This window comes from Grampus griseus (genome assembly GCF_964374135.1).
Source record: "Grampus griseus genome assembly, chromosome: 3".
NCBI lineage: Eukaryota > Metazoa > Chordata > Mammalia > Artiodactyla > Delphinidae > Grampus > Grampus griseus.
In genome coordinates, this window is record NC_139019.1 from 166997865 (window position 1) to 167025089 (window position 27225).

At 54.5% G+C, this 27225-nt stretch overlaps 3 protein-coding genes across 3 annotated transcripts; 1 reads left to right on the forward strand and 2 right to left on the reverse strand.

Moving 5' to 3' along the window:
* Window positions 1–486: 486 nt before the first annotated feature.
* RETN (resistin) lies at window positions 487–4657 on the reverse strand. The gene is made up of 4 exons (XM_082651829.1): window positions 4565–4657; window positions 1410–1537; window positions 977–1054; window positions 487–678 (listed from the first exon to the last, which is right to left on the reverse strand). The coding sequence occupies exons 2-4, from the start codon at window positions 1525–1527 to the stop codon at window positions 545–547; spliced, it is 330 nt and encodes a 109-aa protein (XP_082507955.1). The 5' UTR covers window positions 1528–1537; window positions 4565–4657; the 3' UTR covers window positions 487–544.
* Window positions 4658–12347: 7690 nt separating this feature from the next.
* Window positions 12348–20825, reverse strand: STXBP2 (syntaxin binding protein 2). The gene is made up of 19 exons (XM_082649859.1): window positions 20758–20825; window positions 19439–19488; window positions 19081–19162; window positions 18568–18644; window positions 18363–18441; window positions 18172–18275; window positions 17620–17768; window positions 17365–17449; window positions 17147–17277; window positions 16948–17055; window positions 16604–16661; window positions 16390–16455; window positions 16215–16295; window positions 15630–15768; window positions 15036–15145; window positions 13928–14023; window positions 13093–13178; window positions 12822–12979; window positions 12348–12499 (listed from the first exon to the last, which is right to left on the reverse strand). Exons 1-19 carry the CDS (start codon window positions 20792–20794, stop codon window positions 12414–12416), a joined length of 1782 nt encoding a protein of 593 aa, XP_082505985.1. The 5' UTR covers window positions 20795–20825; the 3' UTR covers window positions 12348–12413.
* A 4535-nt stretch (window positions 20826–25360) lies between these two features.
* PCP2 (Purkinje cell protein 2) lies at window positions 25361–27181 on the forward strand (the record flags this gene model as incomplete). The annotated part of the gene is made up of 4 exons (XM_082652556.1): window positions 25361–25405; window positions 25971–26085; window positions 26331–26455; window positions 27062–27181. 4 exons carry the CDS (start codon window positions 25361–25363, stop codon window positions 27179–27181), a joined length of 405 nt encoding a protein of 134 aa, XP_082508682.1.
* Window positions 27182–27225: the final 44 nt, after the last annotated feature.

Here is a 27225-nt window from a genome sequence, read left to right on the forward strand (position 1 = left end):
ATGGCCCAGCAACTTCCCAGGAGGCCCAAGACCTTAGGGTGACCGTCAAGGTGGCCTCAAAGGTAACACTCTCGGGACCTCCCTACTGGTCCAGTGGTTAAGACTCCACGCTTCCAATGCAGGGGGCGCGGGTTCGATCCCTGGTCAGGGAACTAAGATCCCACATGCCCACCCGGTGTGGCCAAAAATAAATAAATAAAGGTTACACTCCCTTAGGTCATGAGCCTTGGGTGTGGTTGTCATTACGGGAAGTTAAGGCCCCATTTTCAGAAGTAGAAGTGGCGGACAAGGGAGGAGGGGGGAATGGGGCGGAAGAAAGTCACGGCTGTCCCCCACCCCCCTCCCTCTGGCGCCTTGCTCTTTTTGAAGATGCCGGCTCAGTCACTCACACCCCACAGAAGACAACAGCACACGTCCCGGGCTTTCTCCATCATCTTCTCGGAGGTTTATTTCCAACCCCGCCCCTCTGAGACAGGAACCCGCCCCTCCGAGGCCCGGCCACACACCCCGGCCCGCGCCACCGCCCCGCAAGCGCAACCTTAGGCTATTCGGCCCGCAGGCGACAGCAGCGAGCTCCGGTCCAGTCCATGCCGGCGCACTGACAGTGGCACGTGGTCTCGGCGCGCACGTCCCACGAGCCACAGGCAGAGCCGCAGGTGCAGCTGGTGACGGCGAAACCTGCGAGGCGGAGCGAGGAGGAGAGAGCTTGGACTCTGAGCCAGAGGCTGCGGGCCTGGGGTTCCAGGGGAATGGCAGCGTGGGCGGCGGGGAGGCCGGGGGCCTGGACACCAGTGTCCTGAGGAAATGGGGTCCGGGAGTTGGGGGAAGGGACAAGGCTGGGAGTGCAGACCAGGACATTACAGAAGTAGAGGCTGAGACTCTGTGGTCCTAGAGAAATAGAGGCTGGACCTAGGGGAGGGGGTTATGGGGTACTGAGAACAGAACTGAGAGCCTGGACCACGGGTTCTGTACTCACCTGCGGGGCAAGTGACCAGGTGCCCCCTGGAGGTGACACTCCGGCAGTCCAGGCCAATGTTCCTTATTGCCGCAGGATCTATGGAAGGAGTGACCGAGGTAACTGTGAAACCGAGCTGCCCCTCCCCCAATCTCATGCTGCCCAGGCCCTGGTGGTTTGGAGACGGGCAGGGGGCTCAAGGAAACTGCCCCTGGGGAAGGCCCAGGGGGTTGGGAGCTCATCACCTCTCAAGATTCTGCTTTGAGGTGGGTGTTTTGGAGGGAGGAGGGTTTGGAGCTATTGCTAAAGGTGGAGCTGGGGGAAATGGGGTTGGGTTGGGTTTGGGTTGAGATTTGGTTGGGGTTGGAGTTGGGGTTGGCTTGACGTTCGCTCCATGTCAGGAATCAGAGGGGCCCCTGAGGCCCCTGCCGAGGTTGGATGCGAGGGTGCTCACTTAGGGAGCTGATGAGTTCCTGGATCTTCTCACTGATGGCTTTATCCATGGGACACGTCAACTTGCCACACACCAGCAGCCCCAGGACTGGGAGGAGGAGAAGGGAGAGAGCCTTCATCCTGTAGGTGCTGCAAGAGGGAACCGAGAGACCCCAGCTGCATCAGCCCCTCTCCAACCTGGGAAGGGTCAGGCCCACAGAATGTGTGGGATCGGGAACCCTGGGTCCCCACGGGGGACAGGGCTGGAGGCCCAGCTTTGCCCCTAAAGGCGGGAGCAACTGTCACTTACCCTCTCCGTGGACTCAGCAGGCCCAATTTTGGACACGAATGACGTGCCTCTGCCTCAGCTCTCTCTTTAAGGCCTCCGAGTGTGGGGCTTCCTGTCTTGGCTAAGACCCCTGGCATCCTGGGACTCCCTTCCCACATCCGGGGCTAAGAGGAAGCCCCCAGGGTAGAGTCCAGGGACCTAGTGGTGCCACAGCCTCTCCTTCAAGAGCCTTCCCTTCCCACATCCAGGCTGGGACTGGTCCAGAGGGTGGAACCTGGGGGATAATTCCAGGAACCAGAGTCGACGGGGCAGGGAGAGATACCGGAGCTTGCACGGAGGGGAGGGGCCACACAAACGTGCCCAAAATAATGTCCTTGTTTGAGAACTGCATGCCATGTTCATTCCCAAAAAGCGATCACCATAGAAGAGATAGATAAAATCATGGTTTATTCCTTCGATAGAATAATCGGCAATTGACGTGTGCAAACTATGGCCCATGGGCCAGATCTAGCCCACCATCTTTTTTTTTTTGGCCACACTGAGCATCATGCGGGATCTTAGTTCCCCAACCAGGGATCGAACACCCATCCCCCTGCAATGGAAGCACGGAGTCTTAACCACTGGACCACCAGGGAAGTCCCACCTACCATCTCTTTTTGTATGACTCATGAGCTAAGAATGGTTTTCACATTGTTTGGGTTTGTTTTGTTTCCAATATGGATGGATTTTTAAAAAATTGTGATAAAACACCCGTAACATAAAATGTACCATTTTAGCCATTTTCAAGTGTAAATTCAGCAGCATTAAGGCAGTGTGACCACCGAGGCAGACACTGGAATGCTGTGGCCACAAGCCAAGGAATGCCAGAAGCCACCAGAAGCTGGAAGAAGCAAAGAACCAACTTTTCCCTAGTCTTTAGAGGGAGTATGGCTTGATTTCAGCCATACAGTGTTGTGTAATCATCAGCCCTGTCCATTTCCAGAACTTTCTTTTTACCATCCTAAACTGAAACCTTACCTATTAAACACTAAGTCCCACTTCCTCTTGAAGCCCCTGGTAATCTCTCATCTAGTTTCTATTTCTATGAATTTGCCTATTCATATAGCAAATAAGTGGAATCATACAATATTTATCCTTTTGTGCCTGCCTGATTTCACCGAGCATAACATTTTAAGGTTCATCCATGTTGTAGCATGGATCAGAACCTCATTCCTTTTTAAGGCTAATATTCAATTTTATGTCCATACCGCATTTCGTGTATCATCTGTTGATGGACAGTTGGGTTGTTCCCACCTTTTGGCTATTGTGAAGGATGCTGCTATGAACCTAGGGGCAGGACAGGATAAAGACACAGGCATAGAGATGGACTTGAGGACACGGAGAGGGGGAAGAGTAAGCTGGGGCGAAGTGAGAGAGTAACATTGACATATATATTCACTACCAACTGTAAAATAGCTAGCTAGTGGGAAGCAGCTGCATAGCACAGGGAGATCAGCTCAGTGCTTTGCGACCACCTAGAGGGGTGGGATAAGGAGGGTGGGAGGGAGACGCAAGAGGGAGGGGATATGGGGATATACGTATGCCTATAGCTGATTCACTTTGTTATACAGCAGAAACTAACACAACATTGTAAAACAATTATACTCCAATAAATATGTTTAAAAAATTAAAAAAAATAACTTTTGAAGGATGCAAAAGAAGTGGGCAGCTCTAACTACAGGCAGGGTGAAAAGCAGAGAGAATGTGTGGAACCCCCTGGGGCTCCCCAGGGACTCAGTTTGAAAACTCTTAGTTCAGTAGCAGGAAAGAGTTATATATGCCCTGATAAAGAAATGTTCACATATTGAGGTCTGGGGAAGTCATTCTGGCTTATACATGAGTTAATGTGAATTTTGTGCTAGGTAAAACAGCCTGCTTGTGGCCTATGAAAACTACATTGTGCATCTGCTTTAATTATTAAAGAAAAGGGCACATTGACCAGAAGTAAAGAATGTTCGTGTTCAAAATAAAGATTAAAGCCCCTCTTCCTGGGATGCCAGGGCTGGTCCTCCTTTGATGATAAGACTCCCTTCCCAGGCGCCAAGGTCCTACCGACTCACTGTGTACATGCTGATCTGTTTTTATGAAACCTTGAAGGAGTGTCTCCCTGACTTCTTTGATGTTCTCTGTTCTTACAAGATATAAAACTGTGCTGAAAACCCTGCTTCTCCCAAGCAGTTTCTCAGAGTTTTCCTCTGAGAAGCTGTCTTCTGGGCTATAGTCCTCAGTTTGGCTAAAATAAAACTCTTTCTATTGCTATTATTGATTGTTTATTGATTATTGTCATCGATAGCCCCTTAATTCTCTTTAAAAAAAATCCCTTTATCCTCCCTGATTTCTACCAGCAAAACTGAGCTCTAGTGACCTTCTACATCTAATACTACTTAATACAATTCTAGAACCAGGTCTCTAAAAAGTACAATAGGGCAATCACATAACTACGATTTTTAAAAATCAATCTTATTGAGGTATAATTTCCATATAATAAAATGCATCTATCTTAAGTGTTCAGTTGCATACATTTTGACAAGTCTATATACCTGCATACTGCATGAATGTTTTGTTTTTCCCAAGTATTGCTTTTTTTAAAAAATCAGGTGTAATTTACATACGGCAAAATTCGCCCTTTTTACTGAGTTCTGAGTTTTGACAAATGCATACAGTTGTGTAACCACTGCCACCAAATACTTATAATTTAAATTATAATTGGAAAAAAAAGGAAGTTTCCCAAAGATTGAAGGAAAACTGTCCTGAAGTAACAGAGAAGGAGATTTTTCTACCCATACAACTGGTTTTCCTGTGCGCTGCAGATCTTGTGAATATTGTAAGTGTTACCAGTTTGTTCTCACCTCTGTTAATATACGTCTGTCCTTGAAGTAATTTTGAACAAAGAGGGCTGTATCACTCAGAGGACTGGAAACTGTTGCCACTTGTTGTGAAACTGACTTCCAGAGGCAACCTACGCTTCTGACTGGTTGCCTTGCTACATAACTTGGCCTAGTGATGATGTCGCAATGACAGGTACCTCTGCCAATCAGAAGAGAATCATTGACACCTGCTTCCTGTCCCACAAGGATGAAAGAAAATAAAAGTAAAAGCCTTGATAATTATTAGAGAAATGCTAATCAAAGCCACAATGAGGTACCACCTCACACTGGTCAGAATGGCCATCATCAAAAAGTACAAACAATAAATATCATATATATATATATCAACACTGTATCACTGTGTTGTACACCTGAAGCTAACATGACATTGTAAATCAACTGTACTTCAATAATAAAAAACATAATAAAATTTTAAAAATTAAAAAAACTGTTGGTGGGAATGTAAATTGGTACAGCCACTATGGAGAACAGTATGGAGGTTCCTTAAAAAACTAAAAATAGAACTACCATACGACCCAGCAATCCCACTACTGGGCATATACCATGAGAAAACCATAATTCAAAAAGAGTCATGTACCACAATGTTCACTGCAGCTCTATTTACAGTAGCCAGGACATGGAAGCAACCTAAGTACCCATCAACAGATGAATGGATAAAGAAGATGTGGCACATGTATACAATGGAATATTACTCAGCCATAAAAAGAAATGAAATGAGTTATTTGTAGTGAGGTGGATGGACCTAGAGTTTGTCATACAGAGTGAAGTAAGTCAGAAACAGAAAAACAAGTACCATATGCTAACACATATATATGGAATCTAAAAAAAAAAAAAAGGTTCTCAAGAACCTAGGGGCAGGACAGGAATAAAGATGCAGACGTAGAGAATGGACTTGAGGACACGGGGAGTGGGAAGGGTAAGCTGGGACGAAATGAGAGAGTGGCATGGACATATATACACTACCAAATGTAAACTGGATAGCTGGTGGGAAGGAGCCACATAGCACAGGGAGATCAGCTCGGTGCTTTGTGACCACCTAGAGGGGTGGGATAGGGAGGGTGCGAGGGACATGCAAGAGGGAGGAGATATGGGGATATATGTATATGTATAGCTGATTCACTTTGCTATAAAGCAGAAACTAACACACCATTGTAAAGCAATTATACTCCAATAAGGATGTCTAAAAAAAATTTAAAGAAAAGGGGAATGGTGTGGAGACGGGAGGGAGAGTCTGACCACAGCTTCCTGACAGCCTCCACCTTGCGCCCCATTTCACAGATGGGAAAACTGATGTTGGGTGAGGCTGAGTCACTCCCGAAGGGGAGATTTCAGATCCAGATTTGTTGGATGCCGGAGTCCTTATTTATTTATTTGGCCGCAGCTCTTGGCTTGTAGGATCTTACTTCCCGGACCAGGGATTGATCCTGCGCCCCCAGCAGTGAAAGCGCCGAGTCTTAACCACTGGACTACTAGGGAAGTCCCAGGAAAGAGTTTTATTTGAGCCAAACTGAGGACTAGAGCCTGGAAGACGGCCTCTCTGATAACTCTGAGGAACTTCCCCAGAGATGCATGGTTTTCAGTGCAGTTTTATATCTTGTCAGAACAAAGAACATCAAACAAGTCAGGGAGACACTCCTTCAAGGTTTCGAAAAAAAAAAACAGATCGTCATGTACACAGCGAGTCGGTATGACCTCGGCACCTGGGAAGGGAGTCTTATCATCAAAGGAGGACCAGCCCTGGCATCCCAGGAAGGGAGGCATTTAATCTTTATTTTGAACATGGACATTCTTTATTTCTGGTCAATGTGCCCTTTTTTATATAATAAAATTTTTAATAATTAAAGCAGATGCACAATGTAGTTTTCATAGGCGACAAACAGGCTGTTAGCATAAAACAGGCTGTTAGCATAGGCCACAAACAGGCTGTTAGCATAAAATTCAAGTTAACTCATGTATAAGCCAGAATGACTTTCCCTATATCTCAATATGTGAACATTTCTTTGATCAGTATATATGTATTAAATCACTACGTTGTACACCTTAAGCTTATGTCAACGAAGCTGGGGGAAAACCAGATTCCACATTTAAGTATTTGTCTGTCTCCATCTGACTTATTTCATCCAGCAAATACTTTATGTAAATCTATGTAGACGTTACAGAATGAGGCACGGTATGTAGTGGATGCTTCAAACGTAGCTTTTTTTCGGGAGGGGGATCAATATTTTCCCAGAATTTCCCCAGCCACAAACAGGGATCAAGGCTCTGGGTGGTCACTCAATGTGGAGGGGCCACCAGCCAGAACTTCCTCTTCCTGTCCTGTCCCCTTAATACCTCAGCCCTGGGGACCCCATCTCAGCCCAACAGAAACAGAACTTTCCCACTTTCAGGGCTATTTCCTCACCTCCAGGAGTCTTTTCACAATATTTTTGGCAGTAGCTGTTGGTTAACTTGTGTTTTCAGATTTTGAGCAACTTTACAGAAAAAAAAAAAAAAGGGGAAGCTTGCCTTGCTTCCTTGACATCTGCTGGGTTCCCCGGGGCCACTCAGCCCCTCCCCCAGAGGCCTCAGGCAATTCTTGCTTTGCTAGGGTCCTGGGGGTTTCACCATCCCACCTCCACCCCTCTCCGCCCAGCGGGCAGCTCCACCATGTCTGGGATCCTCACTTTTTCGTTCCTTTTTAAAGCAGCTTTATTGAAGTATAATTTACATACCACATTCCTCCATTTCAATTGTACAACTCAGTGATCTGTAGTAAGTTTCACAGGGTTGCACAGCCATTACCACAATCCAATTCTGGAAAGTTTCTATCACCCCTAAAAGGAATCTTGTGCTCCTTTGCAGTCACTCTCTATTCCCACCCCCACCCCTAGGCAACCACTTTCCGTCTGTGAATTTGCTTACTCTGGACATTTCATATAAGTGGAATCGTACACTATGTGGTCTTTTGCATCAAGCTTATTTACTTAGCATAGTGTTTTGAGGTTCATTAATGTCATAACATGTACTTTGGTCCTTGACTGAGCTGCGTTCCATCGCCTGGATGTACCACATTGATTTCCATTCACCAGCTGATGGGCATTTGGATTGTTTCCACCTTTGGGCTATTATGAATAATGCCATGAACGTTCCTGGACACGTCTTTGTGTGGATGTATATTTTCCTTTCTCTTGGGTGAATTCTTTTTAATGCAGGGTCAGTTTCCATTGTCTAAATGTACCGTAAAGTATTTAAACTTTTATTTTTTTAGTTTTTTAAAAAAACTGAAGTAGAGTTGATTTACAATGCTGTGTTAGTTTCAAGTGTACAGCCAAGTGATTCAGTTATACACACACATATATGTATTTTTTTTCAGATTCTTTTCCATTATAGGTTATTACAAGATACTGAGTATAGTTCCCTGTGCTAGACAGTAGGTCCTTGTTTTTTACCTATTTTATATATAGTCGTGTGTCTATGTTAATTCCAAACTCCTGGGAATTCCCTGGTGGTTCAGTGGTTAGGACTCAGCACTTTCATTGCCGTGGGCCCGGGGTTCCATCCCTGGTAGGGGAACTAAGATCTGCACAGTGCAGAAAAAAAAACAAACAAAAAAATAGAAATCCAAACTCCTAATTTATCTCCCCCGCTCACTTTTATTTTTAAGTAGAGCAAATTCAAGACCACAAATTTTTCCCTCTTGTGAACTTGGATGAGATATTGCTCTAGCAGAGCCCCCTGCCCTGCACAGCATGGGCTGAGAAGCCTCCCTGCTATGATGTGTCCCCATGTCCCCACAACAAAGAGCATCAGTGCTCACCACCCCAGGGGTGCCCTCCTGACCTTCTGAAGCCCTGATGCTGACCTGAAGAATCCTTTTTTCTCACTTTGTGGAGTCCTCCTTCTTGGCACATCCTGAGAACTACCGCCCAGCCGGGGCCAGACCATCTTACAGTATTAAATAATAATGATGTATTATTATATTAATACTATATTATCGTGGTATATATTAATATATTATTATTGTGGCAGTCGGTGGTTCTTGGATGTTGCCTCTAAGCTTATACCATGACCAACGGGGACTCTGGAGTCTGTTCCCACCCCAGGCCTCCCCGATGAGCTCACGTGTCCACCTGCCTCCCGGGGATTCAGCGACCTAATCCACACCCACAATAACACGTAACAAAACGCGCTAGGTTGTAACTTTCCATACGAACCAACTTCAGTAGTTGCTGAGAGTCCTTTCAAGAAGGATCCCAGCTGATTCCAGTGGGAGGAATGACAAGTTTGAAAATAATCTTCAAGAGATATTGGCAAGAAATAAATAGATAAAATTTTAAAGTACAGAAAAAAAAATTGAGGAATTCCCTGGCAGTCCAGTGGTTAGGAATCCGCGCTTTCACTGCGGTGACCTGGGTTCGATCCCTCGTTGGGGGACTAAGATGCCACAAGCCTCGCAGCGTCGGGGAAAAAAATAATAAAATTAAATTTAAAAAATAAAGGGGAGATCAGAAGGAATCCATGGCTGCTAAAACCTTTATGTGGAGAATTGTTGGAAACCAGGGACACCTCCCGCCCGCCCCCAACCCACCGACCAATCGTAGGGACATGACATCATGGAGCTCCTGACGTGAGGCCTCACAGGACGCAGAGAGAGGGTGGATTTTACCCTCACACGAGGGTTTTGAGAATTCTGTGTAATGCATGTGGAGGGCTTGGCAGGATGACTGGGGCGTGGTCAGGGCCTGACACTACCGGCTGCTGTGGCCCATTTTCGGGGGCGGGGATGGGTGTGGTCCGTGAATATTTGTAGAATCAAAATGCCCTGAGGTGGGAGCCTTTACAACATCATCTACGTACAAATAAGGGCCAGAGGCCGAGGTGATTTAAGCAACAGAGTTTCGCTGGCGCTGAGAACTATTGAGTAACTCATGACCTACTCCCCCTCCCCCACCCCCGCCGTCTCTAATAGGGTCACCCAAGCTCGGGTTACAGACGCTAAAGATCAAAGCAGCCAGCAAATTGAGCCACAGAGCCCCCTGGCGCTCGGAGCGCTTACCTACCTAAGCGGGTCCCAGAAGAAAACCGCGGCTTTCCAAGGAGGAGAGTTTAAAAGTTAAACTTTTTAAAAAATTAACTAATTAATTGATTTTGGGCTGCGTTGGGTCTTCCTTGCTGCGCGTGGGGGCGTGGCAGCTACTCTTCGTTGCGGTGCGCGGGCTTCTCATTGCGGTGGCTTCTCTTGTTGCGGAGCACCGGCTCTAGGCGTGTGGGCTCAGTAGTTGTGGCTCGCGGCCTCTAGAGCACAGGCTCAGCAGTTGTGGCTCGCGGGCTTAATTGCTCCGTGGCATGTGGGATCTTCCCCCACCACGGATCGAACCCGTCTCCCCTGCATTGACAGGCCGATTCTTAACCACTGCGCCACCAGGGAAGTCCCTAAAAGTTAAACTTTTAAATCCATCTCCCTCCTACTCCATCTCCCAGTAGAAAGGCTTCTCTGCCAAAGCCGTGGCGGGGGGCAGGGCATCCAGGGCCAGCCGTCTCAGTGGTCTGAGATGACTCACTTTCTCCCCTGCACCTCATCTACTCGACAGCCTTGCACGTCCATCTTTCTGCCCTATTACGCGTTTCGCATAAATCTTAGTAGAATTGCTGAATCGGAGGGGTTTTTGCTTCTCCAAGGCCCTACCTGCAAAACTGTCCGTGCAATTTTTCTGGGAAGAGTGTCTTTAGACTTCTCTGAATTCTCAAAAGGATAGGTGACCTCAAAATCAGGGCCAAGTCTTCCGTGGGCAGGGAAGGAGGGCCTCAAGTGTCCTGTATCCGCCCACGCCCCCCTGGTCCCAGTCTTGGAGGGGCCACAACTCCAGAGGTGACAGGATGGAAATGAGTAGCTCTCCACTGGGGGGCGCTATACCCAATTTATCCACCCACCAGGGCCCCCTCCCAAGGCACTCATCCCAGCTGAGCCCCATCGCCAACATTAGACTTGGGGCCCCCACCTGACCCTGCTCAGATCCTTTCTGTAGTTTCCCATCATCCCAGCAGGGGCCAAATCCTCACTCAGGCCCCAGGTGGCTCTCAGACCTTGTCGTCCCTCAAGACCTTTCCCTCTGGCTCCATTCTGCTCTCTTGCCTTTGCCTCCACTGTGCCCTCCCCTCCCTTCCCAGACTCCTCTTCACTTTCATTCTCTTAAGTGCCACCTCCTCCAGGAAGCCTTCCCAGGCTGCCCCTGAGTGGATTACCATGTTCTTGGGGCTCCCACAGCCACATGTGCCACAGACTGCCAGCCTGGCTGTGTGTCTGTGCCCCAGAGAGAAGGGCCTTCATCTATCTTATTCAGGCTGTGAGATTCACATCTCACTTTAGCTGCGTGTTATGGGCTGAACTGTGTCCCCAGAAAATTCATATGCTGAAATCCTAACCCCCATGCCTCAGAATGTGACTGTATTTGGAGACAAGATTTTTAAAAGATAATTAAGTCAAAACGAGGTCATTAGTGTAGACTTTAAGCCAATATGACTGGTATCCTTATAAGAAGAGGAGATTAGGGGCTTCCCTGGTGGCACAGTGGTTAAGAATCCGCCTGCCAATGCAGGGGACATGGGTTTGAGCCCTGGTCCGGGAAGATCCCACATGCCACGGAGCAACTAAGCCCGTGCACCACAACTACTGAGCCTGCGCTCTAGAGCCTGTGAGTCACAACTACTGAAGCCCGGGCGCCACAACTACTGAAGCCCACGTGCCACAACTACTGAAGCCCGCACGCCTAGAGCCCGTGCTCCACAACAAGAGAAGCCACCGCAATGAGAAGCCCGTGCACCTCAACGACGGGTAGCCCCCGCTCGCTGCAACTAGAGAAAGCACGCGTGCAGCAATGAAGACCCAATACAGCCAAAAATAAAATAAATTAAAATAAATAAATTTAAAAGAAGAAGAAGAGGAGATTAGGACACAGACACACACAGAGCGAAGAGCATGTGAGGACACAGGGAGAAGATGGCCATCTATAAGCCAAGGAGAGAGGGTTTAGAAGAAATCAACCCCGCCGACACCTTGATCTTGGACTCCCGGTTTCCAGAACTGTGAGAGAATAATCTCTGTTGTGTAGGTCACCCGGAATGTGGCACTTTGTTACGGCAGCCTTAGCAAACTAACACACCCAGTGAAGGGTCTGATAAGTCCTGCAGTTAGGAGCCCCTGTGAACAGCCTGGAGAAAGTGGGGGCGGGGAGGAGGATAAGCAGGGAGAGTTCTAACTCTCTGGGGTGGGAAATGGGCATCGTTTGCTGTGTTCCTCACACAAAGGCAGATTCTGATCCTAGGAGCCTGAGAAGACCCCTGGCCTCGTGTGGCCCCAGGCCCCACTGAGACAGTTCCTGAAGGGCTGGGGGTGCTGGGATACAGGGCCTGTTCTGCTTGTTAACACTACTACTGATGGTCCCATCGGAGCAGCCGAGATAACCCTAGTACCAGTAGAGGAGCAGCTGCTGTCATTTTCCAGTGCCGTCAGCTTTCGGCGCCATTTCACCTCCTCTGCAAAGCCACTGGCGTCATTGGCCCCCATGTTTTTGGAAGGGGGACCCAAGAAGTTGGCCAAAACCTAGCAGCTCGTAGATCTTGGAGCCAATATTCAAATTAGAGCTTGGGATGCCCTCTGGAAGGACAACAGGATGGGGTGGGGCCTGAGGCACAGGTCAGGGAATGGGACCCAAGGGTGGCAGTCCTCGTCTAGCTCCCATGGAAAGAAAGTGAGGTGGGTGCCAGCTGGCAGAAACATGGGAGTTTATTTCTCTGAAAAGGGCAGGGGGCAGGTCAGGCGGGGGCGGGAGGGTCAGGGCAGGGAAATGTCCTCCAGCTTCTGGTCCAGCGTCTTGAGGTCATCCAGGAAGCGGGTCGGTGTGAGGATGTGTGAGGAGCCTGGGCAGGAGGATGGGGTTGGGGGAGTGGCCTCGGCCCCTGACACCCCCAGGTGGGGTGCTCGGGAAACCAGGCCCTGACCCTAAGGCCTCAGAAGGCTCACCCCTCGGAGAGAGAGGGGTCCACTCCTAGGTGACCCCTTCCCTGGGAAGCCAAGCCCTAGCCCCTCAGGTATTCGGTATCCTCTCACCCAGGCCCTGTGGAGGCTCTAGGCTTTGGGCACCCAGAAGGCACGCAGCTGTCAGTCCCCCAAGGACCCACACACACAGGGGCAGGCTCCCGGCCCCACCCCAGCCCAGGGGCCCCAGTCCTGGCCACTCACCGATAAGCACCTCCCACTTGCCATCAGTGGCCCTGGTCACCTCATAGGCGGCCCGCATCTCTGACATGGCCACACCGCCCACGATGTAGACGATAAGCCGGGGCCCTGCCCGGGCCTCCACGCCCGTCTTGTTCTTGTGCCAGTGGCCGAAGCGGGCGCTGTCGGGGGAGACAGGGAAAGGTCAGTCGCAACAGCAGACCACCACCCCCATACCCAAGCCTCACCTCCCACAGGCCTGGGCACAGCTGGGGGGGGCATCCCTGGGCCTCACCTGACAGCAGCCTGGGAGCTAGGTGTGGGTGCAGGGTCAGACACGAAGGGCCACAGCTTCCGGTCCAGCCGGTCCTCCACAGCATCCTGGGGCCAGAGGAGGAGGCTGAAGAGAGGGGCCCGGGCGACGGGGTGCACGGCCTGGGGCCCCCTCCATAGGGTGTGTTCATGGGCCAAGATCCTGGCAGATGGGGGCCACCATCTGTGTCTCCAGCCCCTTGGCGACCCAGGACTCTGGGCCCCTAACTTCTTAAGGACCCTGCTCCTCCTCAGCTCCGCAGGGACCCAGAAGTGTGGGCCCACAGACCCTTGGGAACCCAGGATTCTGAGCTCCCTGCCCCTCAGATACCCAGGAGTCTCAGCATGCAGAGTCCATGGGGACACGGGGGCCGAGGTCACCGGTCTCCAAGCAGGCGGAGGTGCCCGGACTCCACACAGACGGCAGGAGGCCAGGAAGCCAGGTCCCTGGCCTGGTCCTTTGTGTTGCTGCTACTTTTGGTTCCCAGAACGGGCAGGGACTGGCATGGGGAGGACAAAGGGGGACCCAGGGGGCTTTCTGGGGGGCAGGAGCGAATAGAGGGGGACAGAGGAGGGGACCAGCAGGTGGAGAGGAAATGAAGCTCCCCTATGAGGGACCCCTCTGACACCCCACTTCCTCCAGTGTGGGCCTGGGATTGCCCCATGACAGCGCAAATCGGATGCCACAGGGATGCCCATAATGAAGGATTTCCCCTTAAGCCTGGGGGCTTAGGACGGTGATCAGGAAGAGGGCTGAGCGTTGCCTGGATAGGGGCGGAGGGGGGGGGGGTCAGGCCCCAACCCCCCAGCAGAGGTACCTCCATCACATCCTTGATGATCGGGGTCCAGCGGGACAGCTGATAGGTGGGCTCTGAGCGCTCCCTCCGCTCCAGCCGGCTTGTGGTCCCACAGCCCTACAGGCGGGGCGGGCCGGGGTCAGTGGGGGAATCAGGGAGAAGGAGGCGGGTCATAAATGGGGCTGGGGGCTTGTCGGACTTGGGAAGGTTGCAGACAAAGATGGAGAAAGGGGACAGAGAACCAGAGAGAAAGATAGAAGGAGGGAGGGAGACAGAGAGAGAGACAGATGCAGAGAGAGTGAGGAAGGGAAAATGAGAGAGAGAAAGGAAGAAATACAGAGGCAGTGAGACAAAGATGCGACAAACAGAAAGATCAGGACTAAGAGAGAAAGATGGAGACAGATGTGGGAGGACACAGAAGCAAGGGAACTGAGAAGTGGCGGACAGGGCGACAGACGGGCGCCTGGGAGAGAGACGGAGGACCAGCCGGCAAGGGGAGAACATGAGAGATGCGCGTGGCCAGAGGCGGAGGCAGGGTCAGGGGAAGCGGAATGTGTGGAGATCGGAGCACAGGAAGCTGCCATGTGTGTCCCGCCCAGGTCGGTGGCCCTCAGACCTCTGGGAGCCCAGGGTCAACTGTGTGCCCCATGCTGGTGACCCGGCTATCCGCCCCCGGGACTCGGACCACATGGACTGGGGCTCTGACTATGCCTTGCCCGCCCTGTTTCCCCTATGACCGCCGAGGCTGGGGACAGCCCTGGTGCCCCCCGGTCCCCAGACCCCACTCAAGCCTCCTGTCCTCCAAGAACCACATCATGCCCTGCGTACCCCTGCCCTGGTGACGTGCCCTCCACCCCCAGTCACTGCCCTCTGACTCAGTGCCCGCTCCCCAGGCGGCCCCACTCCCATATCCGCCTCCCCCCCAGTCTCTGCCCCAGCATACCCCGGGGTTGGTCACAGTGCCGCCCAGCTGCTCCAGGTTCTGGATGAGGCTGCCCCCATATCCGCCTCCCCCCCAGTCTCTGCCCCAGCATACCCCGGGGTTGGTGACAGTGCCACCCAGCTGCTCCAGGTTCTGGATGAGGCTGCCCCCATATCCGCCTCCCCCCGAGTCTCTGCCCCAGCATACCCCGGGGTTGGTGACAGTGCCACCCAGCTGCTCCAGGTTCTGGATGAGGCTGCTGTGTGCCTGCACGTTGGCGTGCTGGATCAGCTTGGCCAGGTTCTCCTCGCTCACACCTGGAGGAGGCCGATGGGCGGGCTGACGTGGATGGGATGCTCACGGGGTTGCGGGGGAGGGGAGGGTGGGGGGACAGAGGTGGCCATGCACACTTCTGGGTTGAGGGGCTTGCGGTGGGGTGAGGAGGTGGCAGAACCATGACAGGAGCAGCCTACAGTTCAGAGACCCTCGGGACCAGGGGAGCCACCAGGCTGGCGCGGGGGCGTTCCTGATGTTAGAATTCTGGATGCGAATCCCAGAGGGGGTAGTAGACTGGGGGACCCTCTGGAATCAGTTGAGGGGGCCAAATTTGGAGACGTCATAGATTTGCAGGCTCTCCATGCCAACGGAGGCCAATGGAAGGAGGCCCAGGGTCCACAGGGGTATCTGTGGGGTTTGGGGGCATCCCGAGGGCAGGGCAACTGTGGGGTTTAGAGAGTCCCAGGATCACTGGAGACCGCGGTGAGTGGCGGTATACCAAGGCCCCCCTTGCCCCCTGCCCACCATTCCGTAGAAGAACGTAGAGCAACAGAACCCGGATCTTGTCGTAGGCTGGCACTGCGGCGTCCAGAAGCACCGGCACGATCAGCTTCATGGCGTCCTTGATCTTCTCGCCCTCTGCGTCAGAGCCCATGGCTAAGTCCTGTGGGGCATGGGGGTCAGCCACTATGTGGGGGGACGGGGCGGGGCAGGACCATCCCAGGGGGCTCGGCAAGACCTTCGGGCTTCATTTCATCTGACCACCAGGTCTCTGAAGGTTCTACACGTGTTCGCAGAGAGGCCCCACCCCTCGCACACGCCCGTCCTCTCCATAGGCTCCACCCCCTCGCAGCCCCAGCCTCTTCCCCACGGGCCCCACCCCTCACACAGGCCACACCTCTCCATAGGCCCCGCCCCTTACCCTGGTCCTACCTTTCCACGGGCCTGGCACCCCCACAAGCCATACTCTACCCCAGAAAACGCCCCTTCACAGGCCCCGCCTCCCTCACAGGCCCTGCCTCCCCACAGACCCCGTCTCCTCCACAGACCCCGCCCCCCACGCCCAGCCTCCCCTCCACAGACCCCACCCCTGCCCTGGGCTCACCCCACCTGCTCCACACTGCACAGCTTCTCCACAGAGCCCTTGAAGTGCTTCATGCAGTCATCAGCTAAATGCAGGTGCGTAGAATACTGAGGGGCAGAGGTGGGAATTGGGGTAACAGAGGTGAGCCAGGGTGGAGACGGGGTGGCAGTTGGAGGGGGCAGGTTCCCCGCCCCCGCTCACCTTGTTCAGCTCCTTCTGGTACTGTGGCATCTTTTTCAGGATGTGGGACAGGTCTTTGATGTTGGCCTGGGGACAGGAAGGAGCATGAGCCAGGCCCTGCCTACCGGAGGCCCCTGCTGCAGGCTAGGGATCCAGACTGAGGCCCCGCCCCCATCTTTGGGGGGGAGGGGCGTTCCTCCCAAGCTGCCCACCCTGACACAGGCCCACACCCTACCTTGTCTGTGGTCAGCCTCTTGCTCTCACAGAATGTCTTCAGGAGCTCCGTGACCTTCCTGGCAGTGAGAGTGGGCAGGGGGCAGGATGGGGACGGGTGCCAAGACCGTAGTTTGACGGCAGAGTTGGGGGGCATTGCACGGCCAGGGGATGGGAGCCAGGAGACACAGGCCACGTGCGAGCCCACACTGGGGACGCACCGGGGAGGCCAGCGGAGGGGTGTGGCTTGTGGAGGGGCGCTCACCCACAGCGGGAGGCCATGTACCCGGTCCACAGAGGCGTGGGAGGGGGTGGGGACCGCGTGCGGAAGGGCCCATACCCCCGGCGCCCACCACGTGCCCGTACTTGGACACATCTGCGATGTGCATGTGCCGCAGGTCCACCCACAGGTCATCGTCCTCGTCCAGCAGCACGGCCTTCTCCCGGGCCTCGCTGAGCCCCGTGGTCTCATACCTGGGGGAGCAGGAGACATGAGCGTCGGGCGCACTGGCTGAGGACCCAGGTCCGCAGTGATGGCAGATGGCGAGTCCCGGGGTCCACCCACCTGTACGTGTCCTGCTCGATGTCCAGCAGGTCATAGGCCATGGCCTGGAAGGTGAGCTCGTGCAACAGTGGGGACACGGGGTCGGCCGCCCGGTCCATGATGAGGAGCTGTGAGCGACTTTTCTCAGGGCCCTGGGGTGGAGGGGGTGGGCAGGGATGAAGACATTGACCCTGACCCTGGCTGGGCCCTCCCCCCACCTCCCCAGAAAGCCCCCTCACCTCGCCCAGACTGGGAGTGTCTGCCTTGAAGGCGTTCAGCTTGGCTAGGACGGCGTGGGCCAGCTGGGCCGTGTCCTCTGGGCCCCTGGGGGTGGGGTGGGCAGATGTGGGGGGGGCTCAGGGCGTGGGCTTGGGGAGGGCCAGGCGCAGACTGGGGGTCAGGGATGGGGTTAGGGACCAGGGTGAGGACTGGGGCTGGGGTTGGAAACAGGATGGGGTCAAGGTCAGAGGGTGGCATCCAGGTGGGGTTCCCACTTATGGTAGCGGATGGCCGGGTACTCTTGCAGTGTGGCGCACAGGGTGGCGATCTGCTGGGCCAACGCTTCGAGCTGCCGTGCCCGCTCGCTGGCACGGAAGGGGCAGTAGAGATTGTAGGTGCTGTGCGGGGCATCCAAGGAGAACACCTGGGAGGGCACAGAGCCGCCGCTGGAGGTGTAGCCTTGCCCAACTCCAGCAGCCGCCATCTGCCACTCCCTGGGGCTTCCTCTGGTCTCTGGAGCCTGCTCTGCCATCTAGGAGGCAGGCCTGGGGTAGCCCCCAACTCCTGTCTAGAGAAGGAGGTGGAGAAATACCTCAGTCCCCTCCAACTTGGGACGACGCTGAGGTGAGCTCTATGCTGCCCCCTGCCGTTACCCAGTGGGACAGTACTCCGGGTGCCACAGCGCTAGGAGCTCATTCCGCCCGGTGTTGGCTCCTTTGCTTTCTGATTCAGTGTCCCCTTTACTTGTCTTGGTGCCTGTTTCTGAGGGAACCTGGGACGTTTGGTGACAGACCCCCACCGCTTCCCAGGACTAGGCTGGGCTGTACCTGAGCCTCGTACGGGAGGAAGGCAAGGTGGATCTCTTTCAGCGTCTTCACCACCTTCGCCAGCCGGGAGCGGCCCAGCTCACAGAACAGGGGCTCGGGGCAGGCTGGGGTGGGCAAGAGGGGGCATCAGGCCAGGGCAGCCCACACACCCCCTCGCCCTGACCCCCACCCCACTGGCTCTCCTCACTCACTGTCGGTGAAGAAGATGTGTGCCGCTTTGTAGGTGAAGGTCGGGGTCCCCTGGAAGTCTGCGATCAGGGCCTGCACCGACTGAGGAATGCGGATCACTCTCCAGGCCTGGCCCCTAGACTGACCATCCCCTGCCCCAGCCTCCAGCCAGCTGCCTGTCCCCCATACACTGCAGACATGCGCGCACACACCCGCTCACATAGGCACCTTCTCCGTGGGGCTCAGCAGATAAATGGCCTCCAGACTGGGGATGGGTTCTCGCCGTTTGTTGATGTCCTCCACAACTAGTAGGAACAGAGGAAGGGGCACATGATGGCAGTGGGGCCAGGGCACATGGGGAGTCTCTGACTCAGGGAGCTGGACACTTGGGAAGGAGGGTCAGATCCTGGAGTGAAGCAGGGGGACTGCACTCCCTAAGGGTCCAAAGCAGGAGGTGCACACCCACGGGTCACACAGCTAAGAGCTACATGGGCAGGGTCCTGCACATTCGGGGGTCACATAGTCATACCCCTTGGGGATCGCCCATAGAAAGTTATCCATTCTGGACGTCACGCACTGAGAGTCCTACATGGGGTTCCACATACAGGGGCTGCACAGCCATGGGCTCCCAAATCAGGGCTGTCTGTGCGGTAAGCTGCATATTTGGGAGTTCTGGAGAATTTGAGGGGATCCCACACTCAGGTCCCATCTGGGCAGCATGGGGTGGGAGTGTCCACTCACTGGTGATGCCCTCAGCCAGGATGTCTGACATCTTGCAGCAGGACGACAAGATGCGCATACTCGGGTGGTCCATGATGAGCACCTGTCCAGATGGATGGACAGATGGACCGGCGGACAGACAAGAGGGTGGGAGAGGCTGAACCTGTCCCTGAGGAGGGGCTGGGGCAGTGGGCAGGCCTGACAGCTTCAAGAGCTGGTTGAACACGAGGACCCAGGACCCCATCCCCAACCCACCGCATCCCAGACTGGCCCACCAGACCCCACCTCTGTGGACCAGCAACCTCCTTAAGGAGTTGGAGGGAGTCCCACATTCAGGGCCCCCCACATGGGTTTGGACAAGGCATTGTCTCACCCCTACCTTCCACTCCCCATCCTTCTTGACGCTCCGAATGACTCCGCTCAAAATTTCTGCGGGGAAGTGAGGGGCAGGCTCAGGATGCCAGCTCCTTTGGTCCCACCGTGCCCCCAAACCTTCTGGGTCCCGGGCTGGACCTCCATCTGAACTCACATTTATTCCTCCCCCCAGTCCTGTGAGGTGGCTCCTAGTCACCCCCAATTTATAGACAGGGCCACTGAGGTTCAGAGAAGAGAAGTAAGTTGCAAAAGTACCCTCAGCACTTAAGTGGCGAGTGCCTGAGGCATAAGTAGCCACTGGATAACTATGCTTTAGATAAACGAATAACTGGAAAGCCAAGACTCACATAACAGGTCTACCTGCCTCCAGAGCTGGGCTCTCAGCCTCCCTATCTGCTACTCAAGTACTCCTGGCCTGTATATTTCAGCCACACCCTCATTTGACCTCCATCAGTTTCCCCTGGACCAGAACACAGGACCCCTGGATCCCTGGTCTGAGGCATGCCTGGCTGTGGTCATCCCATTACCCAACATCCAGCCTCAGTTTCCTCATCTGTATAATGGAATCAGCGATTCTCCTATCTCCCCATTAACTCCTATGTAGGAGACTCCTTTTTCAGTTGGGGTTTTGGGGGTTTGAGCCACACTGGCCCCTGCCTAGTGGAGGGAGTGGATAGGCAGCCCCGCCCGGCAAGAGTGTCGTGTCCACAGTTATCATGACGGCCAGGGCGGAAGGAGCCGCTGAGGCCGGAACTACCGGAGGTGGGGGAGGGGGCGACCTCCACCCCTCCCCCAAGAACCCAGCCTGCGGGGCCTGGATGCCTGGGTCCTCTAGCTGCATGGGGTTCGTAGCGACCGGGCAAGGAGGAAGGCGTCCCCCACCCATGGACCTGGATAGGGGTCCGGACGCGTCGCCTGAGCACTCTCACCACCTGGGGTCGCTGACCAGCGCACCCAGGCCCGGACCCCGTCCGCACCAGGGGCCCCAAGAGTCCAGCTCGCCGGACTTCGCCCGGCTGAGATCCGGGAGTCTGGATGTCCAGGTGTGCCCTCCCCCCGCTGGCACCCTAGGGGGCCCAGGAGTCCCTGCCCAGCGCCTGTCTACGCCACCCTTAGTCTGATTCCTTTAGGTCCCCGGAGTTCTGTCTCCCAACTTTGTTCCGCTCTCTCAAGGGAGCGACGGGACATCCAGCTGAGGCCAAGTCCCCGTCCGCCCCCTCGAGCGTCAGGTGCTCGATGCCCAGCCAGGCCCCCAACTCCCCGCCGCTTGGGTCCCAGAGTCCGTGCGCACCCGGCCCCCCGCCCCCAGGAGGCGGCACTCACTCTCCCCCACCACCGCCTTCAGCCCCGAGGGCGCCATCTTCCCCTAGGGGCGCCGCCGCTTCCGGGTCTGTCCCAAGGTGGGGGCGTGGCCCTGAACGTCATCCACGTGGACTCCGCCCCGCGGGGCCTGGCTCCCGCCCCCTGCGCACCTGGCCCCGCCCCGCCGTCGGTTTTCAGAGAGGTTGCTGGGTTCCGTGTGGAGATGACCCTCGAATGAGTCCACGCAGACGCGCACCAAGTCGCCGGACGACGCACTCACAGACGTGAGCTCAGACACACTTCCCTAGCTTGTGTGCAGCGAGAAAGTGGGATCGCAAGGCAGTAATAACCTCTTCATCTTCCCCAGGCACAGCTCCACCCTGCCCGAAGTTTCTCTTTGTCTGAAAGATACTGTGTGCCCACCCGGAGCCGCGGGGCCACAAACCCGTGCCCCACTTATCTAACGTACCCGAGTTTAGCAGCAGCAGCGGGCTTAGGCAACACTTGATAAACTGGGGAGGAGGCCTGGAGGGATGGTTGAAGCTAAGCCTGTACCTACTGTGTGCTAGGGACCCGTGCCAGGTTCTCAGTCGATCCTGCCAGAGACCCTGACGGGAGATGCGGGATAGACAATGAAACAGGGGCTAGGCCGGACCCTTGTCCAAGGCCACGTGATGAGTAGGCCTATTGCAATCTGAAACACGAGTCTGTCCCCGGGAGGTATGCTGGTCATGGCCTTGCTGATACGCACGTGCATTCAGTGGCATGCTCAACGGCTTGCATACTCTCTCTCTCTCTCTCTCACACTCACACACACACACACCTCAATTCACGCTGGACTAGAAATTTCAGGGCCTGCCCCTGCTGTACACCAGCAAAGGGCTGACACCTTGTCATGCAAAGGGCCCAGTCCAGCAGCACCTCATCCTTTAAATGAGGATTTAAAGTGTGACACACGTGTGTGAATGCAGAGTCCTAAGCTCGTTCATTCCCGAACCCATGCTTTTATTTGACCATGTTTCTTAAGAGTCGGCCAGGTGCCAGGTCCTCTGCCACTTTCATGGGACAGGCATGGGACTGACCACAGTGAATAAGACAAGAAAGCCTGCCAGGCAGCACTTAAAGTTGAATGGAGGAGGAGGGGATAGAAAATAATCGGTTATGCCTTCAGGAAATAAACAGTGACCTGATAACAAGTGCCACGGTGGGGGGCGCTTTATTGAGGGTAGTGCCAGAGGGGTACCCTATGGGTGTGGCCTTTAGGCTTAACCCTGAATGACATCAGGGGGCAACCATGCAGAGAGAAGGGAGGGATGAGCTCAGAGGAGTGGCTGGAGTGAGGTGAGGATGGAGGGTCTACGGAGGCCAGACCTCTGTGGGACGTAGTAGGACCAACCCGATTTGCCTTGGATTGAGGGGTTCACAGGACCCAGGACTTTCAGTGCTAAAACTGGGACAGTCCTGGGCAAACCAGGATGGCTGTTCTCTCTATGTAGGAGTTTGGGGTTTTCTTTCCTTTTTCCTTTTATTTCTTTCTCTTTCTCTTTCCTGCTCACCTTCTCTTTCTCTCTCCCCCTCCCTCCCATCCTCTCCTTTTCTCTCTTTCTTTCATAGTTTTATTGCAATATAATTCACATACCATACAATTTGATCACGGAGAGCATACAATTTAATGGCTTTTAGCATATTCACAGTTGTGTATCCATCACCAGTCAATTTTGTTTTTTAAATTTACTTTATTGACATATAGTTGATATACAATGTTAATTTGTGCTGTACATCAAAGTGATTCTGAGAATATACATATATGTATATATATATATTTTTAATTAATTATTTATTTTTGGCTGCGTTGGGTCTTCCTTGCTGCACGCAGGCTTTCTCTCGTTGCAGTGAGTGGGGGCTACTCTTCATTGCCGTGCACGGGCTTCTCATTGCGGTGGCCTGTTTGTTGCAGAGCAGGGCTCTGGGCGTGCTGGCTTCAGTAGTTGTGGCACATGGGCTCAGTAGTTGTGGCTCATGGGCTCTTTAGTTGTGGCTCATGGGCTCAGTAGTTGTGGCTCGCAGGCTCTAGAGCGCAGGCTCAATAGCTGTGGCTCACAGGCTTAGTTGCCCCATGGCATGTGGGATCTTCCTGGAGCAGGGCTCAAACCCGTGTCCCCTGCATTGGCAGGCAGATTCTTAACCACTGCACTACCAGGGGAGTCCCTATGTATGTATTCTTTTCCATTATGGTTTATCACAGGATATTGAATACAGTTCCCTGTGCTGTACAGTAGGACTTTGTTGTTTATCCATTCTATGTATAATAGTTTGCATCTGCTAATCCCAAACTCCCAATCCATCCCCCATTCTCCCCTCCTTGGCAACCACAAGTCTGTTCTCTATGTCTGTGAGTCTGTTTTTGTTTTGTAGATAAGTTCATTTGTGTCATATTTTAGATTCCACATATAAATGATATCATATGGTATTTGTCTTTCTCTTTCTGACTTACTTCACTTAGTATGGTAATCTCTAGGTCCATCCATGTTGCTGCAAACGGCATTATTTCATTCTTTTTCATGACTGAGTAATGTTCCATTGTATATATTTACCACATCTTCTTTATCCATTTCTCTGTCAACGGATATTTAGATTGCTTCCATGTCTTGACTATTGTAAACAATGCTGCAATGAACACTGGGTATATCTTTTCATGTATCTTTTCAAATTATAGTTTTGTCTGGGTATATGCCCAGGAGTGGGATTGCTGGATCATAATGTAGTTCTATTTTTAGTTTTTTGAGGAACCTCCACACTGTTTTCCATAGTGGCTGCACCAATTTACATCCCCATCAATGGTGTAGGAGGGTTCCCTTTTCTCCACACCCTCATTAGCATTTGTTATTTGTAGATTTTTAAACGATGGCCGGCATAACCAGTCAAGTTTAGAACATTCCCATGATCCCAAGGTGCTCGGGTTTTCTCCTGAGGACAGTGGGGGCCACGAGAGAGTTCTGAGCAGGGGAAGGAAGGGACCCTTGCAGCTCCTGGGAGGAAAGATGGATTGCAGGGGCAAAGGAGGGAGCTGGGAGATCCTGAGGAAGCTGGGACCACCTCTAGCTTCTCAGCCTGTCCCCTGGTGGTGAGGCTCTGTAGGGTCTGCCGCCTCTCATTTTACTCAGTGAGGGTGACCAAGGTGTTCTGCTGTTATGGGTGCAAGGCTGCCCACAGAACAGAAAAGTGTGTTGAAGTCCTAACTTCCAGAACCTTAGAACGTGCCCTTATTTGGAAATAGGGTTTCTGCAGGTGCAATTAGTAAAGATGAGGTCGTGCTGCAGGAGGGTGAATCCCTAAAGCAACGTGACTGTTGTCCACGTCTTATGACAGCCATGTGAAGGACACAAGGGGGACATCTGTGACAACAGAGGCAGAGACTGAAGTCCTGCTGCTACAAGCCAAGGGACACCAAGGACTGCCGGCAGCCACAAGAACCCAGGGGGAGGCAAGGAAAGACCGACTCTTCCATGCTACAGGAGTATAGCCCTGCCAACACCTCGATTCTGTACTGCCGGCCTCCAGAACTGTATGACAATAAACGTTTGTTGCTCTAAGCTACCCAGTTTGGGACACTTTGTTAAGGCAGCCTGGGAAACTAATATGTCCGGGGAGGAGCAGGACATCACGTTGGCATCCGGGTCTTGGGGCCATGGAGAGGGTGTGAATGGGGGCTCCGGATGGTGGAGGGCTGCCTGGAGAGGAGGACCAAGCTTTTCAATTGAGCAGAGGTGATGAGAGCGTGGCCCGTGTATTCCGAGAAGAAACTTTAACTGGTTTCCAGAAAGGCATCCTGGGGATGGGGTGGGGTGCAGGTGGGATCCTCCCAGCATCCTCCTCTCCCGGGGCACTGAGGGAGAGCCATAGCTGCTCAGCGGAGGGGGCAGGCACCTTCCTCCCCAGGAGTCTAGCCTCCAGTTCCTAGGCGGGGCTGGGGGGAAGATCAGAGGAGACAGACCAACCTGGCATTGGTGGTGGGGAGACAGGAGCTACCAGACCTTCCTGTTTTGGGAGTAGGGGGTGGGCAACCAGACCAGGGGACAGTGAGCAGAGAGGAAGGGTGGCCAGGAGACAGAGGCCAGCCGGTGGTGCCTCAGGGGTCCTCGGGCCCAGCTTCCCCTCTTCCCACCACCTGCGGACGGCAACTGCCTTTCTGGCAGATATCGGTGGGCAAGCTGGGTAGCTTCAGACCTCACCTTGGCTGCCCTAGGGCCCTGTCCTCTCCCTATGGGACCAAGCCCACCCAAGCTCCCCACTGTGGGGGCGCTGCTTTGGCCGACTGCTGCACCCCACCTGAGAGTCCCTGGGGCCCAGCGAGTCCTGCCGGGCCAACAATGTCCGAACCCAGGTCACTCTGCCTCCTGCCCCCACGGCAGCCCCCGCCTCACGCTGCAAAAACGATTATCTGGATCATCTTTATGGGGCTTAAGCTTGGGTGGGAGCAGATGGGGCGTGAGCTGGGGATTTGGGGCTGGGTATCCACTCCCCGCCACGTCCCAGCCTCTTAAAAAGCCTTCTCTGGCACGGGGCCAGGGCAGAGGCCAGTGGAGAGGTGGACAGGACCCAGGGGAGGGGAGCAGGGACAATGATGGACCAGGAAGAGGAGGATGGGGGCTCGGCCTCCTGCGACAAGGTGAGCAGGCCCCGCCCCCCCACACCACCAACTCAAGGACCCGTGAATGACAAGGCTAATGAGTTTGTAGCGCACCTAATTAGCAAGTGAGTCTCCTGGGACCCCCGACCCAGTTGCTGCCCAAGAAGGTGCTGGTGGGCGGGAGGGTCCGAATGCCTAACCCAGCCCCAGGGCAGAGGTCAGGGCTCTTAGTGCTGACCCCCTGTGAGGTGAGGGATGCTGGGACTCAGGAGCTGTCAGGGGGACGTTCCCCTGGCTCGTGTCCCAGCCCCCGGGCCACCCCGCAGTCAGGCCCCAATCTAGGACGGTGGCCCTCTCCCTTGGGGCAGCACCACGTGACATGGCACTGCTGGTGTGGCCCCTGGGGCGGGGGCCGGGATTGAGAAGGAGACTCATGTCTCATTTGGAGCAGCTCTGCAGAGCAGCACATCGGCGGGCACCATGGTGAGAGCCACAGAAGGGGCAGGGCAGGCCCGGGGGTCGGGGGGAAGCTGGCCGGCCAGGAGGGGAGTTGAGGGCTCCTCCAGCTGAGGGGCCGGCCGGACTGAGTGTGTGTGCCCCCCAGGCGGGCTCCCCAGACCAGGAGGGCTTCTTCAACCTGCTGAGCCACGTGCAGGGCGGCCGGATGGAGGAGCAGCGCTGCTCACTGCAGGCGGGGCCGGGCCCAGCCTCCGAGGGCCGTGAGAGCGGGCAGGGAGGTGTGCGGAAGTGGGCGTGATGGGGGGTGTGTGAATGGGGCAAGTGCCCATCTAGGGGACCAGTGGGCAAGGGTCTGAGAAAGTGAGCAGGCAAGTGGGGACAGAGATGTCTGCGGGTTGGGGGCAGATGTGAGCATGCTTCCTGGAGAATGTGAGTGGGGGTGGAGGGATGGGTTGGGGGCCTCCAGCCGGGCTGAGTTCTTCCCCACGGCCTCTGCTTCATGCAGAGAGCGGCCCTGCACCCGAGATGGACAGTCTCATGGACATGCTGGCCAGTACCCAGGGCCGCCGCATGGATGACCAGCGTGTGACAGTCAGCGCCTTGCCTGGCTTCCAGCCCCTGGGCCCCAAGGTAGGTGATGTTCTGCCAGGGCTGAGGAGAGACCAGCCACACTGATCCCTCTAACCCTGCCTCCCACCCCCACCCCTGTCCATCATCTGCCCCTGGGGATGAGCACCTGGTAGGAGCGCCCACCCTGCGTACTTGCCAGGCACAAGACCCCAGCTCATCCAATACCCCAGTTCAGAGGTAGGACAAAGGCCCAGACAGGGCTGGGAAGACATCAAGGTCATGCAGGGAGCGTGTTAAAGTCAGAGCTGTGGCCAGAACTTGTGGCTCCCGCTCCCAAGTCTGAGAACTTCAAGGAGGCGAGAGAGAATAGACCCACTCCTGGGAAGACACCTTGAGGGTGGAGAGCATGCGAGCTCATGCCCAGGACACATCCAGACACCCATGTGTCCATGTCACACGTACTCACCCACAGCTTGGCTTCTGATCAAGATCCCAGGGACGTCCCCAAGACCCACCAGCTCCCAAATACCACCCTAAATGCTGAGTAACTGAGGAGTGGAGAAGCTCAGGGATGGTGGGGCAGATGGGGGGAGGTGGGACTCCGGTTGCCACCTGCACCGGCCAGCACTGCCCTTGGCCCTCTGGCTGACCCCTCTGCATCTACAGGATGGAGTACAGAAACGAGCCGGGACCCTCAGCCCCCAACCCCTCCTCACCCCTCAGGACCCGACTGCACTGAGCTTCCGTCGAAACAGCAGCCCCCAGCCCCAGACACAAGCCCCGTGAGGGCCTGAGGCGTCCTGGGCCCCACTTGGCCCCCCAAAGCAGAC